Here is an 18,172-nt window from a genome sequence, read left to right as displayed (position 1 = left end):
GATTCATGTGTGTGGTTTATTATAGAGCAATCAATACCGAACCCAGTGGAGCCCCTGTCATTGAGTGCTCAGTGCCAGCCGCCCAATGACAGGCGCTCGGCAGGCCAGCCGCCCAATGACAGGCGCCCGGCAGGCCAGCCGCCCAAAGTTCAAATTCTACCCATGGCCAACTTTCAATGCCTGCTGTGCCCAAGCCAGGATAATGTCACCACCCTGTCAGGAAAATTCCTGTGGCATGCCGAGCAGAATAAATCTTGCAAGAATGGACTGAAGTGTCATCTCATCTGCTCTGCAGTCCACGGGGCTCTGCCCAGGAGGATGGTGACATCTGGCCCAGTAATCCAGGAAAGGTAATTCATTTTGTTAGAGTGCAAGAAAAACTTTTGTTTTAGTAGAAAGTCTTCTTTAATCAATAAATGTTTATTTTTGTTTTTCTTCGCCTATAGGCAGTGTAAATACATACATTTGAGCTAGTATCAACCTCCTTCAGTCGCTTTTACACCAGAGCTCAGCCTGGGAAAAAGAGCAACAGCACAGGGAACCAATAAGCCAAAATAATATTGCAGTACAGTGCAAGGTAAGAGCTGAGTCACACAAAAATGATTTTATCAGTATGCTGCTTCACCATTCACTATCATATACAGGGTCAACCTGTAAATGTTACTAAATTGCAGCAGAGTAAAATCAGGTCTTCTCTTCTACCAGTAGGGTTGTCATGCTTTCTGAGAAAAAAAAAATACCAGCCTTGCAGTTTGTGCTGTGTGGCAGAGCTGAGTAAATCTCAAACCTGTATAGTTACAAATACACTGCAGGTAAAACCGTGGCCGTGTATGCATTGTATCTGGCGGTGTCCCCAGGATGCAGGAAGCTCTGTGATCACCACACGACAGAAAAAAGATCTTTAATTCTTAAAAAATAAATGATTATACATATATCACAGAATTATTGTACAGCGTATAGAGTTCCTGTAAAGTGACAAAGTCTTTCACAGAGTCCCGATATTCAATACCCCAATGCTTGCTTGAGACCCAGCAGGTCGGAACTCCATCATGGTGGCTGTGCCAAGTCTCCGTGCATGCACTATGATCAGTTCATGTTATTCCTGAATCTTGGAATACAGCTCATCGATCTGAACTCTGAAATATTTGGCAACCTCGGCTCTCTTTGCCTTCAATGTTGGTGTCAGCAAACCGTTCTCAACGCTCAGCATCTCTTGGTGCACGTAAATATCTTTGACCTGAAAGCGCAAATGACAGTTCATTGCATCACATTTCAGTAAGCTCATGCTATCATTTCTGGTCATCTATACACATTAAATACATTGTATTAATCTTTATTGCAGATCCTTCCCTGCTTCTGTTCTGTAGATACAAAAACAAGGCTTACTTATACTGAAATGGTTTCACCAATTCAGATTTGGCTAGTACCACTTAAAGCCAATTGCTAGGCCTAAGTTCTGTGACATCACTACCCCATGAGATGGTCAACATTTTCAGCGCTGGCTGCAGAAGAGGAAATAAACAGCGAGAGTGCAGACAAGTTGAATATAGGAGGTCAGGGGATGCCCTTTCCAAAGTCCTGGAGACTTATGTTTCTTTTGCACATCATTGGATAATAGTGCCGCTCTTTGGGCTGATGGCAAAATCATCCTAAGAATTTCACATTTGGTTCTGTTCTTTGAGAACCAAATTACCAAAATGTGTACCAAAACGATTTTAAGATATGCAGCGGGCAGCAAATATTCACCTCATTTTCAGGTTCTGATTCTTAATTCAAAAATCGGATGTTTGTTTCGGCTGTTCAGCCAAAGTACTAAAAGGCTTTTTAGTACTTTGAATTTAGTAAAATTCATTCTATGTGTTTCCTTTCTTCCTTCTTTCCTTTTTTTCATCCCTTTTTTATTGATTTTCTCCATACTTTTCCTTCCTTTATTTTCTTTCCTCCTACCTTTTCTTCCCTTTCCTCTCTTCTTTCCCTTATTCCTTCCATCTTCCCTTCCTTTTGTTTCTGTCACTTCCTTCTTTACCTTCTTTTTTCCCCCCTAGCTTTCTTACCCTTCCATTCTATCTCTTTTTCCTCCCTTTTTTTCTCTTTTGTTTCTTCTCTTTGTTACCTCCCTATCCCTCTCTTTCTTCTCCTCCTCCATTGATTTCCTCTCTCCTTTCTTTTCTATCCTTCCTTTCCTCTCTTCCTTCTATTTCCTCCCTCGCTCCCTTTCTCTACCCTCTTTCTTTCCTCTATTTCCTCTCTTACGCCTTCTCTTCTTTCCTCCCTATCCCGCTCTTTCTTTTCTCTCTTCCTTCTCTTTCTTTCCTCTCTTTTTTCTTTTCCTGTCTTCTGCCCTCTCTTTCCTTTATTTTTTTCCCTTTCTTTCCTTCTTTCATTTTTTCCTTCCTTCTCTCCCATCCATTTTTCTTTTTCAACTGACCCTATTATTTTCCTCTATTTCTTTCCCTACTTCCTTCCCTCATTTCAGATTGACCATATGGCTACACAAGTGTTTCATACCTGCTCGAAAGACTTCAGTCCGGCCTGTTTTCCAATCTTAACCATATCCTCCAGTATAGCTTTCTTCACAGCCTAATGGGGGAAAATGTGAATATTAGTTTAAAAAATGGAAAACAGTGTTATTTTACAGTTTTTTAATGTTTTGGGTTGGAGCTTACACAAGGCTAATGACTCCCTCTCTGGACCCATGTGAAGTTTTGTGCTTAATCACTGACTAGGGGGGTTTGGGTTACACATCGCCCCCATACCTGGGGGCACCCAACGTATCTTAGGGGCTTCAGCTGGAAATGGGTGTAAATAGAAGATAAGGGAACCTATATCTGGGATTCACCAAATCTTTAAAATTGCCCAAAATGGTTAAATACAGGCTCTGCTCCATAGTTTACAATTCAGTTTTCATAATAGTATATGACAAATATTCCTCAGATCACTCATTGGAAAGAATTCCTTTTTTATCAGAGAAGCTGGGTGATCCAGCAAATCTGGAGTGTATTTCCAAAAAGTAATTTGCTTTTAGTTAGCAAATGTTTTGAATCCTGGATCAGATCCATTCCAGGTTTTCTGGATCACCCAGCTTCACTGATAAAAAGGAATTCTTTCCAATGAGTGATCTGAGGAATATTTGTCATATACTAATATGAAAACTGAATTGTAAACTATGGAGCAGAGCCTGTATTTACCCATTTTGGGCAATTTTAAAGATCCTCATCCTCTCCAGCCTTGGAGAGCTTTAATAAATCAGGCCCATTGGTGGGAAAGTCAAAGCAGATATTCTACTGTCCCCTGTTTAACCCCCATTTTGCCCCAATTGTTGTTACCTTTTACCCCCAGTCAGGCTTCTGCCATTGTTCAGAGCCCCTTGTTCTGTTCACAGACAATGTAATGCTTGTTTCCCAAGTTGTAAATGTGTGCCAAACTTACCAAATTTTTACATAGATCCTCATATGAGCCACGAGCGCCAAGCTTGGCTGCAAAGTCTGGCAAGGTCTCTGGATCGGGAATCACAACACCCACCAGACAGGACTGTTAAGGAAAAACAAATCACACAGCATGTCAGATACCATTTCAGCTATCATAGCTGTACAGGCAAAACAAACCACAAACCTTTGTAATTCCCTATGTACCGTTGGAGCACACATCCACTAGCAATTGGAAAGAGTTGCCCAGATTTACCATATGTGTGCATCGCAGTAGTGCACAACTTAATGCAATACAATATAAGGAAAAAAAAAACATACATTTAACTTCCTAAAATTTAAGGCCTCAGAGTTTCACATTTTTTTGGCAATTTTTCTAACATTCACATTTGCAATAATTTTGTTCCTTATTTTGGCTTGCTGTTACCAGTGTGACCACCAGGTGGTGCCAACCTTCTGCTTTTTACTAGATTGCATCAGTTTTGTAAAATCTAAAGCTGTCCACATCTGCAAAGATTTTTAAATTTTTGTTCCATTTTAATAGACATAAATTGGAGCCCACTTACTATTTTTCAAAACTGGGCAGTAACCAGCTAAAATTTGTAAACAAGTTTACAAAAAAAATGAATGGACATGGCAGCAGGTAACAATGTTATGTATATCCTGCTGCCTGTGCAGTACAGATTAGATCCTGCTGCAGCCTTGTGACTGGCTACAATGTTATATTCTGATTATGGGGGGAGAGAGACTGCAGAAATGCACCCTTATTCCATCCTAGCCTACTGATCAGGTTTGTATTTAGAAAGCAAGAGGACCTGTCGTGTCTGCTACTGTTTTTTGATACTTTATGTCCATGTGTATGAAAGGACAGGAACCCATCTATTACACAAGCATTGAGGTCACTCATGTTTGTAGTTTATTCTATATTATGCATCCTTGTGTCAGTCAATGTGAAATCCACACGTTCCAGCAACGTGTTCGTCCTCCCGTTGCCTAATTGTATATATCTAAGCTGACATTAATTGGCTCCTCCCCCACCAGTGTATCATTATTTTTCTAAGAGGATTACCCTCCATGGTATATGGTGTCCTTACCCGCAGACTGTCACCGTGTACAAACACCTGAGCCACCGGCCCGCTTCTCACATATACATTCTCAATCTTTTCCGGGGCAATGTATTCACCCTGCGCCAGTTTAAAGATGTTCTTCTTCCTGTCGATGATCTTCAGGGTTCCGTTCTAAAACAAAAAATTAAAAAACAGTAAGGCCTTGGAAGCATTGGACAAATAATAACCTGAGATGACCCCGTGGTCATTTATTCATTTTGGGGACTAAAACTTTTTTGGGGTTTGTTTGATTTCAGTTGAAGATACAACACGAACATCTCAGATACTTCTAGATTGGGTGACCAGCAGGGCTGGATTTCTTATAAGGCCATGGTTATGAGGGGCGGCATTTCAAGGATGCAGTTTTTTGGTTCAGAAATGGTGAGCAGGGAGCAAAATTTTACAGGCCAAAACTGTATGATAATTTAGTTTTGTTTCTTTTATGCGGCAGAGGATGTGGGGGAAAGAACAAGCTCCAGGCTTAGGGGAGAAAAAAGTATAAATCCGGCTCTGGAGACCACATATGGGGAAAGATTGACTGTGTGTAGGATTCAGGTGCGACTGCAATTTTTACAAACTTTACAATTGCTTTTTATTCTCTCCATGCTCCAGAACTGACCCTAATTTGCTCCTCCTTCCATCATTGGTGGACTACTTGGCAAAAAGAGATTATTATCCTACCTATATTCTGCAAGCCCAGCCTGTCATTTACACATCCCCCTGATGGGGGCGCCATTATGCAGACTCAAAACTGGGAACCTTCCAGCTTCAAGCCATGGGCATCATAGTGGAGGTAAGTAAAGAGATTTTTAGTTCTACTTTAAATCTCGTCTGGGTGACCTCTCTGATGACCAGCATCTTATTTATTTAACTTATTTCCTTTGCAGCACTGAATATTTCTGATTGGTATTTATTTAGAAACATTAGTATATGCAGTTTGATTAGTTATTGGTACCCTGGGTGTCTTCTCTTCCGCATCAGTACGGGTGATTGATTGTAAATATCATTCAGCAGGAAAGATCCTCCTATGCCCATTTCTAATTGTCAGTTGTAATACCGGAGCCTGCAGCAGCCTTTTCTAACCCCAACAGTTTGATTTTCCAAAGTTCTTTTCTGATCATTTTTGCATTACATTTTTTTTAAGCCCTGCAGAAGTGGGTGATTAAGAACTCCTGTAACGTGTTCAATCCCTAATAGATAATGTGAACGATACTTTTCATCTGGATATTATTACCTATTTTATACTTTCTACAGATAATGCATCTATTGCACTGCCTCTGCTCTACATCTTTGTGTTTTTTAAGAAAAAAATATTTACTTTCTCTTTGCGATATCATTTGTTATTGCAGCAAATGCAAAAATGGTATCTGACATTTGAGTTTTTTAAACATTGAAAATTCCTTTTTTGAAAGTTTTCCCCTAATTTTACCTAATGTATATGCAAATTAAAATGCTAAATAAAGTGAAGAAAGAAGGGGTTTGTAGGCTAACAGTATTGCATATATTTTTTTTCAGTTGTGATTTTTTTGAAGGTGTTTGGTCCAAATCCCATTAATTGCGTCATGGGATATGGACTGCTGAACTATACAACAATCAGCTAGCTCAGGTTGTAATGTAGAGCGTCCTGTAACCCGACGCGTTTTGCCTTTTTGCTTCCTCAGGGGTATGTATTAGATGTAGTTACTCTTAATAGTCATAAAAACTTATAACTGGTTCATGCAGATAAAGATGTAAACATTATAACAATGCAGATAAAGTTTCTTGCACAATTTATTATCATGTTTACATTACAACTTTATCTGCATAAACTAATTATAAGTTTTTATGACTATTGAGAGTAACTACATCTAATACATACTCCTGAGGAAGCCAAAAGGTGAAACGCGTCGGGTTACAGGACGCTCTACAATACAATGTTCTACAATGATTGTTGTATAGTTCAGCAGTCCATATCCCATTAAGTTATTAATGGGCTTTGGACCAAACACCTGCTGACTGACCACAGATGTTTTAGGGTTACTTACAGGAAGCCATTTACCGATATCCCCCGTATGCAGCCAACCATCGGCATCTATTGCCTCTGCCGTCTTCTCTGGGTCTTTCAGGTAGCCCTTAAATACATTGGGGCCCCTAATACAGACCTGGAATATCAGAATGCAGAGATGTTAGTAGGGTGAAGCAACAGTTCAATGAATTGTATAAGTTACTGAAACCATATTTGTTCATTCATATACATTTTATTATTATTATTATTATTATTATTATTATTATTATTAATAAACAGGATTTTTATATCACCAGCATATTACGCAGCGCTGTACATTAAATAGGGATAGATTAATATCACATGGTGTAGAATTGTGATTCAAAAAGGATAAAGTGTACAAATAACTATACCATTTAGGTGCCACATCCACATCAAAGTTCATACAATATTTATTTCCTACTTAGTTATTGGACTTTTAAGACACCAAAATATCATTAGTGATCAAATCATTTACTTTAACGTTTGAGAACAGAAAATATGCATTGAATCTACAATTTTTACAAAAATAGTATGTTATCAAAATTTTCTTATTTTGCAGTTCTCTACGCCTTTAGCAAAAAAATTGCATCCTCATGGGACATCAAAGGGACAAAATACTGTATCAAACAACAATAGATGTCATAATCTTTATAAATTTACCTATGTTGTTTTACTAATACCGGTATGTATTATTTTGCAAAAATGATAGATAATCAAACTTACTATATGCTAGATCCATGAAGTAAGCTTGATTATCCTTCTTGTCCAAGGGTGACAACGCTCGCTTTCCAAACAAGATCCATAAAGGAGAAGCGTTGTCACCCTAGGAAGGCCCTACAGCAGATTACCCTGCGATGTCATTGCTCTTCTGAGCATAGTATCAGATTATTGGGCTTTGATGTACCATGTACAAATCCTAGGCTCTTGGGGATAATCCTTCACCACTCCGGGGGGATGAACTAGAGAATTTACCTCTATATATCTCTATATAATTCTTTATATCTGTTTGTCTGTAAAGGTTCTCATTTTCCCAATCATTGTATAGCTAGTAGTAATTAGTCACATTCAACTGGACTTGTTTCAGTGTATAAAAAAAGACGAAAATTTGAATTCCCATAGCAAATAGGTTCAGGAAAATGATTTTTTTCAACATCTATATGAGGTTCAACTATCATATCAGATGAAGCGCTCAAGTACTGTTCAATCGCTAAGCATCACAAAACAGTAGCCTCAAATACTGACGCGTTTCGCCATTCAGCTTCTTCACAGGATAATGATTTGCCAAATCACCAATGTTCCAGCAGCATTGGTGAGACATTTATTGGGATACATGAAAATCCTTTTCTCCTTTCAGTAATTCTGCATGGTGAAGCAAAGGTTATTACAGGAGCATTATTCTATGTTGATAAGTGCTGCAACCTTAGCACAGATTATTGCTTCTTTTCCAATCCTTGCTTCATAAAACAGGATTACTGAAAGGAGAAAATATTTTTTCCTCTCCCTGGGATTATTGATTTCACATAAAAGGTTGATTGAGGGAACCCTTCTTCAGTGATATAAGCACACCCCCATAAAAGCCTCGCCAATGCTCAAAGATTGATAATCTGACATCTCATTATCCTCTAAAGAAGCTGAAAGGCGAAACGCGTCAGTGTGTCTGGGGGAAGGGCTGGCAGGAGACCTGGAGCCCACAGATAAGCAGTACTATGATTCTAGCAGAGGAAGGTCCAGAATACAATGCCAGGGGTCATACACAGGGAATCAGTCCACCAGACGAGGTGTCCAAAGGGAAAATATAAAAGCAGAGTCGGGGTCACAGGCAAAATATTGGTGCAGGCAACATTCAGTACAAGAATCGGGAACAGGCAAAGTCAGCAACAGTAAATCAAACAAAATCATACACCAGCAGCAGATCAACCCAGCTTAACACTACAACAGGCACTGAGGACTGGGCAGAGAGGCTACAAAGCCCTACAAAGCCCTAGCAGCCAATCTCAGGGCAGGATTGAGCCAAGAACTAACCTGCTTCCAAAATCCCCTTCAGTTGCGCACAGCCTCAAATTGTGTGCAGGGGATGCTGAGGATCTTTATCTCTGCACAGCTAAAGGGAAGCAGGGGGTGCTGCTATTTCCTTGTTCTCGTTGCTGCTGCAAGTGTATTTGCTAGACAGAATGAACAGATTGTGATACTGCTATGGCGCACAACACAGGATCACAAGCCAGATAAGCGTCTCCTAACACAAACCTCACCTTGTTGGCGGGGAACACACATTTCTGGTCATATCTTTTTATTCTGCTTCTTGGCTTTCCTAGCTACTTCATCGTCTTTAACATTACAAGCACAAGACCAGCTAAATGTGAATAATGTCTGCTAGATTTCTTAATCTGTTTCAGCTGGAACAGCCACCAAGGGCTCCAACAGATCACTGATAAATGTTTTTGTTCTAGTAAAAGCAAAGTTTTTGGACAACAATTTATTCTTACTAAACAGAATCCATTCATTTCAGGAACTTTGTGGTGTGATGATGCCAAAAACCTGAAAAAACTATCACTGTTACTTTTTGGGAAGTTACCTCTCCTTCTCCGTTAGAATAGAAATAGTTCATTTCTGTTACGTCCACCAGTTTCAGCATATTGCATGGGAGGGGAGCCCCAACATGACCTAAAAAAAAAAATAAAGATTATTCTAATTTAGCATTGTGTTCCAAAATGATAGGTTTGGGATGGATCACCAGAAATTGGTAATTCATTATATGAACTTCCATATTTTACCTGCAGTCCAGTCTCCTGGCGTAGAGAATGTACATCCAGCTCCACATTCTGTCTGTCCATAGGCTTCAAATATCTGAAATTAAACAATTGCATTATATGTTAGAAGCCATACATTTCCCCGAAGGAAGCGTCCTAGTAATGGAGTGCAACTGACCATAAAGCCAGGGAGCTCTCCAAGGCACATCAGGTCTGGGACCATAAGGTTACCAGCAGTGACAAGTGACAGATACAAAAAGAATGAAATAAACAGTGCTCCCTGTAACACGGGGCAAAGAATACAAAAATGAAAAGAGGCATCATGCAAAATAAGCATGAAGTCATCTCATCATAATTATCAGGTGCCCCCAAAACGCCACCCCCAGGGAGATGAATCACTGCAGAGTCCGTGCTCAAGACCAGCACCCAGGTTCTCTGCCCTAACCAGTGTAAATTTGGTCCCAGCTGGGAGCTACCGTCTTGGGCCTGGTCCCTGGCCTCCTTTGGCCCCTCCTACAGGGGGGATAAGCCTGGATCATGCCAGGTTAAACCTAATGCAAGCAGGGGGCTGGCTCTTTGGAAAGGTCATGTAAATATTAAAATGGCTTGATGGGTGAGTGTCAGTCTGGAAAAGTGGATTTCTTATTACAATTGTATTGCTTGCACCCTACCCTAGGTTATGCGCATATGTAATGCTGAGACACCATGCTTGATAGAACTGAAATACAATGAATGAATCAGGTGGGACCAAGGACAGTCAGGCTGGGGAGGGAGGGGGTAGATGATGATGGAAGTCCTCCAACCAAGAAATAAGGCGGGCTCTATCTGACTTGTTGCAGCTTCTATTGTACATTATGATTTGCTCACAGTGTGCAGTGAAGAAGAGCACCTGATTCAACTGTGCGAGACTGGAGGGAAGGCTGGAGGGCAGATTTAAAAATAAGGGGTTGATTTAGAGTAGAAAGGAATGAGGTAATAGTAGGGTTTAATGTTAGTATTAGGGTTTAGCTAAAAAAAAATCTAGATTCATTCCATGCAGAATGAAATTTAATGGAAGTACCTGACATCCCAGAGAGGCTCTTAGGAAAGACAGAACGTTCTCTGATATTGGAGCAGCAGCCGTCACCATAATTCGGACACGTCCACCCATTGTTTCCTGATAATAACAAAAAATATATGATTAATGCTGCAAACATTCCTCTGCTTTTTAGATAAAGCCAATTGAAGTTCAATAGAGATATTCTGAAAACAAACAGCTTCTGCTGCACCCTTTCTTTAAAAGCCTCACAGTGACCCTAGCGTCGTGGGTGCACTTGTTGTTAAAATATTTTTTTGGCCTCTATATAAATGATTTCATTGTGTACTCCTCTCAAATTCCCTGACTAATGGTGGAATCTCTCTTCCTTTAGTAGATATAGAGTTCCTATATAAAATCATGAATGTTATGGGCATCCCACTACCACCTGCAGAAGTTATTAGCAGAAAACCGTTCAGCTTTGCTACCTTGGAGAACCCATTTCAATATGCAAGTTCTTCAAAAAACACATTGTTTCCATGCACTGCTCCAGGGAGAACGTCTGAGGATGAAACATATATACAGGAAAGGAAATACTTTATAGTAGACACCACTGACCTGGACCTTCTTGAATATCAGTTTGTCCCAGACGCTGTCTCTTCTGATAATGCCCTTCTTCACCTCGGCAAACTTGCATGCCACGGCAAACTCTAGCAGGTGTTTCTTCAATGGTGTCTGAGCTCCACTTTGGATCTGGAGAGGTTTTTAAGATTATTTTTAGTGAACTTGAGGGTGAAGAGTTCTCTGCTATTACTTGGAGGATAAAAGGAGGATGTAAGATGATCAGAGGGAGGACTGAGGGAGGTCAGAGGGAATATCAAGGTAGGGCTGAAGGAGGATAAAATTATAATGGAAAGAAGTCAGAATGAGTTCAGAAGAAGTGAAAAAGGAACGGCAGAAGTGGAACAAAGTCGTTAAGAAGAGGGCAGATGGATGTAAAAAGGAGGTCAAAGGAAGAATAGAAAAAGATTAGAAACCAAAGTCAGAATAAGGCCTGGAGGAGGTCAGAAGAAGGATAGAAGCAGGGCAGATAAAGATATAGAATGACTTCAGAGGAAGGACTGAAGTAGGTCAAAAAAGTCAGAATGAGTTCAGAGGAGAGTCAGCAGGACAAAAGAAGGTCATAAGGAGAAGAGAAGAAGAACAGAAAGACAGAAGAAGGTCAAAGGAAGAACAGAAGGTTAAAAGGATGTTAAAAGAGGGACAGAAAGAAAACAGCAACGTGTCAAAACGAGCACACACAGAAGTCACAAGAAAAACAGAAAGATAACAGACAAATAGAAGGTCAGGAAGAGGTTGCAGTCAGAACAAAGATATTGTTATGCAAAATGCAAAAAGAATGTACCAGAATGCCTGGCGTGTTTCCCTTCTACAAAGTCCTTTAATGGGCCAAGATGTCTATTACTTTTAGCCTAAATAGTGTTTACAGGCTGAAGGCAAACACTTTCATTACCAGTAAGATTATTTTTTACCTTGTCGTAGATGCGGTTTAGCAGTCTGGGCACAGTAGGGAACACAGTCGGCCTCAGAACTTTCATATCATCTGTTAACAGGCGTATGTCTCCTTGGAAAAATCCTACTTTGGCTCCAGAGCAGAAGACCACCGCCTGGGGAGAGCAGGAAAGACGTTTCAGCAAGGAAAACCCAGGAGGAAGGTTCACACAATGATCAGACAAGCATAGTGCCCGGACCAACTAACTTTTTTTATCTAACCTGTGCTAAAAACAAATCTAACCATGGCTCTACAAAACACAAATACTTTTCATTTTCCTAATGTCATAGGAACTAGAAATTAAAGTAAATCTCTTTAAATTTCCTAAAAAGAACTTTTGGTGTAAATTAAGAAAGTTTTGTTACCTGTGTGCACAGAGACATTCTAGCTAAAATATATAATGGCTTTAGTAATAATCACTTCTCATCATTGGATGGTAAAGTCGACCATTTATGAAAATGGACAGCCCTCAACCCCAAATACAAAAATGAAAAACATGCAGCCCAATCTATCAAAGCCATGGAGGACCTGGTTGACATCACCCAGAATGATCAGCACTGAAACCCCCGTTAGAAGGTGCTCCTGTGACATGCTGGAGTGCAGTGAGGACCCATTGGATGCACCTGCTGGAAGCATTAAACTATTTTGATTTTTTGAAAGCTTTTTTTTTGAAAATGCTGTTTGTATTTGAATGAGTGAAAGCTGTCAGTAAAGTAGATCTAAAGGTCTCATCACCAGGTCATTGCAGCCATGTATAATGTAAGATAGCCATCTGGACTGCATTGAATCCTCTATACCCCTGGTGCCCAGTCTGTGCCCTTTAGCTCTTATCATGTAGTCAGGAATGGAAACACAGCGGCTGGAATGTTGATCATCTCTAGAAATCTCATACACATCTCCAGTCTGCCAACATACCCTCAATCTCTAATCAATGCTATAGCATGTCCCCTGTGTATTATGAATTCCATCCGCTATAATATGTATCTGATAGTCTGATTACATTTCTGACTTGGTAAAAAAATACTCCCCCTGCCGCTCTCTCCGCTCCTCCAATGTCCTACTAATGACTTCCTCACTCATAACCTCATCACACGCACGGATACAAGACATCTCTAGAGCTGCCCCGACTCTCTGGAATGGTCTTCCTCGCCCTATTCGGCTTGCTCCTACTTTCTGTTCATTTAAAAGAGCGCTCAAACCCCATTTTTTCAAACTTGCCTACCCGTCTTCTTCTGTCTTTTAAAACCACCACTGCTTCCCACCACTACATATGCCCCATCCTATTGTGTGTGAAATTCCCCCACCTACTAGATTGTAAGCTCTTCGGGCAGGGTTCTCTCCTCCTGTATCACTGTCTGTATTAGTCTGTCATTTGCAATCCCTATTTAATGTACAGCGCTGCGTAATATGTTGGCGCTATATAAATCCTGTTTATTATTAATCATAATAATAATAAATAGTCTTCTTTCTCTATATACATAATGCACAATAAAAGGGACCCCTTGGTAATATAAAGGGCCACAGATCCTCCCTATATCTCATAATTGACCACCTAGGTCCTATACAGCAATACTTCATGACTGTTCAACATTTGGTTACATATTATAGAGATAGGGAAGAGCCAAAGAAGCATTCAAGGATCACAGAATACAATATCACGTGGTGAATTTAGCGATACAAGAGATCACAGAGCAGAGTCCTTACCTGAACCACCCTCTCGAACATGTGGGCCATGGGCAGATAAGAGATTACAATATCGGAGGTCATCGGAGCAAAGGTGCTCTGTACAGTACGAGAGAGACAAATCAGCCAACATTGTGCAAAAATCCAAACACAGCATACAGTTCAACATTGCATGAAACCTCCAATCTTTGACCCTTGTCTCTTCTGCACTGTGATCACTAAAAATATATTATATATTTATCCAGTCTGGTTACATTTCTGATAAAGCTGCCTTGATCACAAAATGACATATCCTTTGACAGATAGTTTCCCTTTATGTGTGTATTTTGCTGTTGGTCTTTAGCTTTTATGTTTTATAAATGGGTCTTGTTGGAGTGGGTAAATTCTACTAAATAACTAATTGCAGGAGGAGCTCAGGATTATAACAGTAATATACAATTGTTGCCAAAATAATATTTCTTGTTTTTTTCAAACACTGCTGTACACCCGCCAATTTGCTCATTCTTTCCTTTATACATACATTTCCTATTGAGAAAGACATGCTCTTTGACAACTGGCCACTAGGTGGCAGAAGGACTCAATGTTTTATTAGGAGAATTCTCAGTGAATTTCAGACAAATTGGCAGGGGAATCATTTATAAATAGAGCCCTATGAGCTAAAATCTGAGAGTATTAAAGGAAACGAAGGCTTACCTCTACATTTTTAATAAAACTGGCAGCATCAGATACAACATTTTTGTGGGTCAGCATGGCACCTTTTGGGTCACCTGATCAAAATAAAAAAATGGGAAATATAACAGTAATAGGAGTAATAATTGCCATAAAAATGTACAACAATGTGTCAACACATGTCTATCAAGTTCAACCATTAGGGAAATACAAATGCTATAAAGAAGCAAATCCCAAATAAAACCTATAGACATAATTGATCTAGAGGAAGGCAAAAGAAAAAACCTGATAAAGATTAATTTGCCACAACAGGGGAAAAAAATTACTCCTGATCCCATAAGGCAATCGGATGTTCCCTGGATCAGCAGTCTCTGTTATCTTTACTTTAAAGCTTTAATCTTCAGTTATATTTTGTGCTTCTAGAAATCATCCAGCTTTATCTTAAAGCAATCTATAGAACTTGTTGAAACTACTTCCTGAGGGAGCTGATTCAACATTTTACTGTAAAGAATCCCTTCCTTATCTGGAGCTTAAACTTCTTTTCCTCCTGACACAAAGAGCGCCCCCTTGTGCTTTGTAATGATCTCAAAGTGAATAGTTGGGAAGAGAGTTCTCTATATGGACCGATTATATATTTATACAGGGTGATCATATCCCCCCTTATACGTCTCTTCTCAAGGGAGAATAGATTCAGTTCAGCTAATCTCTCCTCATAGCTGAGCTCCTCCATTCCTTTTATTAGTTTAGTTGCCCTTCTCCGCACTCTTTCCAATTCCACAATGTCCTTTTTGTGACCTGGTGCCCAAAACTGGACTGCATATTCCAGATGTCGTCTGACCAATGCTTTGTACAGGGGCAGGATTATGTCTCCATCTCTGCAGTCTATTCCTCTTTTATTACAAGAAAGTACGCATATGAGACACTGAATTAAAAGATACTTGATCGAATAGAACTATGGAAACAGCTGATGATGACCTATGGACCCTCTATGGAATATCAAATATTTACATATTCCTAATTAGCTGTTAAACTAGTGATGTGAATGTGTCACTGCACTTTTGCACTACTTCCTACAAGAAGAGAACAGAACAGATTTCCTGCTTTCATCCAGTTTTAAAATGATAAGTCCTGATGGAGAGGTGAAGTCCCTGAAACGTGTTGTAACTTCTATGACCAATAAAACAAAGTGGGCTTTTCAACCTATTGGTGATCTTCTCCTTTCTCTATCAAGATGAAACTTACAGCTGGTTTAAATGCATTTTAAAGCCAATATCATCTGTATGCTGTTTATTTAATAGTTTGATGTTTGGCAGGTGGACAATACCTGTGGTTCCGCTTGTAAAGCAAATCACGGAGAGGTCATCTGGCTTTGGTGGCTGTACCAAGAAAAAACAACAAATACAATGTTAGCTAATAATGTGATAGATCTTGTTCATCTAAAGGGCATTTGGCTTTAGGAACCATAACAAAAATTAGAATTAGAAGTTTCTGAATGGAACCGTAATACATAAAGTCGAGGTCACCCATTTAAACTTCGTCCACCCATTGCGGTAAATAGTACCTTCTTTTTCGTAATAAAGCAAAAACCAGAAAAAAGACGGGGGGTTGTTTGCAGCAAAAGGGGAATATATTATGGGCAAATTTTTACAAAATTACAATCTTAAAGTACATACAATGTTTGTTGGTTTTTTGGTCTTTCCCATTCCATTTAATGGGATAATGGGCCAGTTACCTTTATATATTAACCCTATTTAGGTTACGGTAAGAACAACATTTTATATCCAGACACGTTTCGCTGATAGGCTTCCTCAGGGGCCTTAATAAAGAAATGGTGGCAGCATGAAGGAAAGGAAGGAATGAATAAAGGTGGTGGCACGAAGGAAAGGAAGGAATGAATAAAGGTGGTGGCACGAAGGAAAGGAAGGATTAAATAATGGTGGCGGCATAAAGGAAAGGAAGGAATGAATATTGGTGTCGGCATGAAGGAAAGGAAGGAATAAAGGTGGTGGCATGAAGGAAAGGAAGGAAGGAATGAATATAGGTGGTGGCACAAAGAAAAGGAAGGAATGAATAAGTGGCGGCATGAAGGAAAGGAAGAACTGGATAAAGGTACCGGCACGAAGGAAAGGAAGGAATGAATAATGGTGGCGGCATGAAGGAAAGCAAGGAATGAATAATGGTGGCGGCATGAAGGAAAGCAAGGAAGGAATGAATAAAGGTGGCGGCAGGAAGGAATGAATATTGGTAGTGGCATGAAGGAAAGGAAGGAATGAATAAAGGTGGCAGGAAGGAAAGGAAGGAAGGAATGAATAAAGGTGGCGGCATGAACAAAAGGAAGGAATGAATAATGGTGGCGGCATGGAGGAAGAAAAGGAAGCAATGAACAAAGGTGGCGGCAGGAAGGAAAGGTGGGCATTAAAAGAACAATTGTATACAGTGTAGAATGATGCAAAAGAAACCTAAAAACTATATTCACCTATAATACAATGGTTATATTAAGAAATAAAATTAAAAAAAAATGAAAATACTGAAGACATCTGTCTGTTAAGTCCATTTAGTTAAACTCTCAAGGGGACCTGGTATATTTTCAGAAACTTACCACAAGTTTCTTGAAGTTCTCTTTTCCCAGGTACTAGAATAAAAACATAGATTAGAAATGATTATTATTAAGGAGCAGCAGCAAGCAACAAGCAAAAATGACTCCTCATTTACTCCGTGTTATAAGAGCTAATGGGACTGATTCTGCAACCAGCCAGCTGTCAATGCAGAGGTCCTTGGATAGAAATGAAGCAAGAAATCTGATTTCATGTCAGCTAGCTTAGCCAGAACAGTGATGTGTTGGAAGCAGGAGACAAGTGTTTGGATCTGAGGGACATGGATCTGGGTCAAGGTCCAGAGTGTGATGGCTGAACAATGGGTCTGAGTCATCTTTAAAATGCCAGTTCTGTGGGATGTCCCCAATATGTAGTGGTTAGCACCTTCCAAGTAAGGACTTGAGCCAGTGGACTCCATGGATCATTATTGACCTGTACATGAATGATATTTCCCACTGCTGTGCATGTCACAACAACCACAAAGCTCAAGGCTGCCCACCTTCTATACATAATTTGTTATGGTATATATGGCATTACCTCCACATCCTTCATGAAAAGAACCTCCACTCCACACTTTGCTCCCCTCTCTTTCAAGTCATCTGGAAACTCCTCCATCACGATGACAATTTTCAGCACTGGGGTCAGTCCCTTCTCACAGTTGTTCAGAAGGATCTGGGCTTTGTCCGGCTTATCGCAGACCACCACGGAGAGTTCAGCTGAAGAAATACAGAAATGCAGGGAGAGGTCATTGGTGGGAACTCATCACAGTATATTCAGAGAGAAATTATTATACCAGACTAAAAACTAAACTCCAGACACAAATATTGGATAATTCTGAAATTATGGAACGAGAGGAAGGAAGTAAATAGAAATGAGTCTGCAGGGGTTCTGATTGGTGTTATTGGTTGGGTCAGGAGGTAGGTTAAGAACAGGGGTAAGGATTACATGTGCAATATTTGTGCAATATTTCAGCTGTATCTGGGCTATAAACCAGAAGCTCTGGATGAGGATGAATTTGAACGTAATGTAATGTCATTCACTCACCTCGGTTAATAATGAACACAATGGCTTCAGGTCCTAGTGTGTCATAGAGTGGTACCACCACCATGGAATAGGAATAACAGGCCAGCTCAGCAATAACCACCTAAAGAAGGGTTACAGAAAATATCACAAAAATGAGATTTACGTCAGTAGTTTGTGTCTCTGCTCCTCCCACAATGGGGAGATTTCCCCCAGTAGTTTGTGTCTCTGCTCCTCCCACAATGGGGAGATTTCCCCCAGTAGTTTGTGTCTCAGCCCCTCACACAATGGGGAGATTTGCCCCAGTAGTTTGTGTCTCTGCCCCTCCCACAATG

At 40.0% G+C, this 18,172-nt stretch overlaps 1 protein-coding gene across 1 annotated transcript in view; it reads right to left on the bottom strand.

Moving 5' to 3' along the window:
• Positions 1-885: 885 nt before the first annotated feature.
• The window catches only part of ACSL5 (acyl-CoA synthetase long chain family member 5), a 27,143-nt gene continuing 9,856 nt past the window's right edge, over positions 886-18,172 (bottom strand). Inside the window, exons 6-21 of the mRNA XM_072425157.1 lie at positions 17,862-17,961; positions 17,355-17,533; positions 16,823-16,855; positions 15,548-15,599; positions 14,248-14,321; positions 13,576-13,653; positions 11,852-11,986; positions 10,938-11,072; positions 10,365-10,460; positions 9,329-9,401; positions 9,130-9,218; positions 6,556-6,672; positions 4,520-4,663; positions 3,430-3,531; positions 2,509-2,580; positions 886-1,237 (exon numbers count right to left, since the gene is read on the bottom strand). Of these exons, the coding sequence (XP_072281258.1) occupies positions 1,097-1,237; positions 2,509-2,580; positions 3,430-3,531; positions 4,520-4,663; positions 6,556-6,672; positions 9,130-9,218; positions 9,329-9,401; positions 10,365-10,460; positions 10,938-11,072; positions 11,852-11,986; positions 13,576-13,653; positions 14,248-14,321; positions 15,548-15,599; positions 16,823-16,855; positions 17,355-17,533; positions 17,862-17,961 (1,620 nt within the window). The 3' untranslated portion in view covers positions 886-1,096. The remainder of the gene's footprint in view (positions 1,238-2,508; positions 2,581-3,429; positions 3,532-4,519; positions 4,664-6,555; positions 6,673-9,129; positions 9,219-9,328; positions 9,402-10,364; positions 10,461-10,937; positions 11,073-11,851; positions 11,987-13,575; positions 13,654-14,247; positions 14,322-15,547; positions 15,600-16,822; positions 16,856-17,354; positions 17,534-17,861; positions 17,962-18,172) is intronic.

This window comes from Pyxicephalus adspersus, chromosome 10 (genome assembly GCF_032062135.1).
Source record: "Pyxicephalus adspersus chromosome 10, UCB_Pads_2.0, whole genome shotgun sequence".
In the NCBI taxonomy this organism is placed as follows: Eukaryota; Metazoa; Chordata; class Amphibia; order Anura; family Pyxicephalidae; genus Pyxicephalus; species Pyxicephalus adspersus.
Note: the sequence above shows the minus strand (reverse complement) of the source record. Positions and strands in the feature narration are given on the sequence as shown.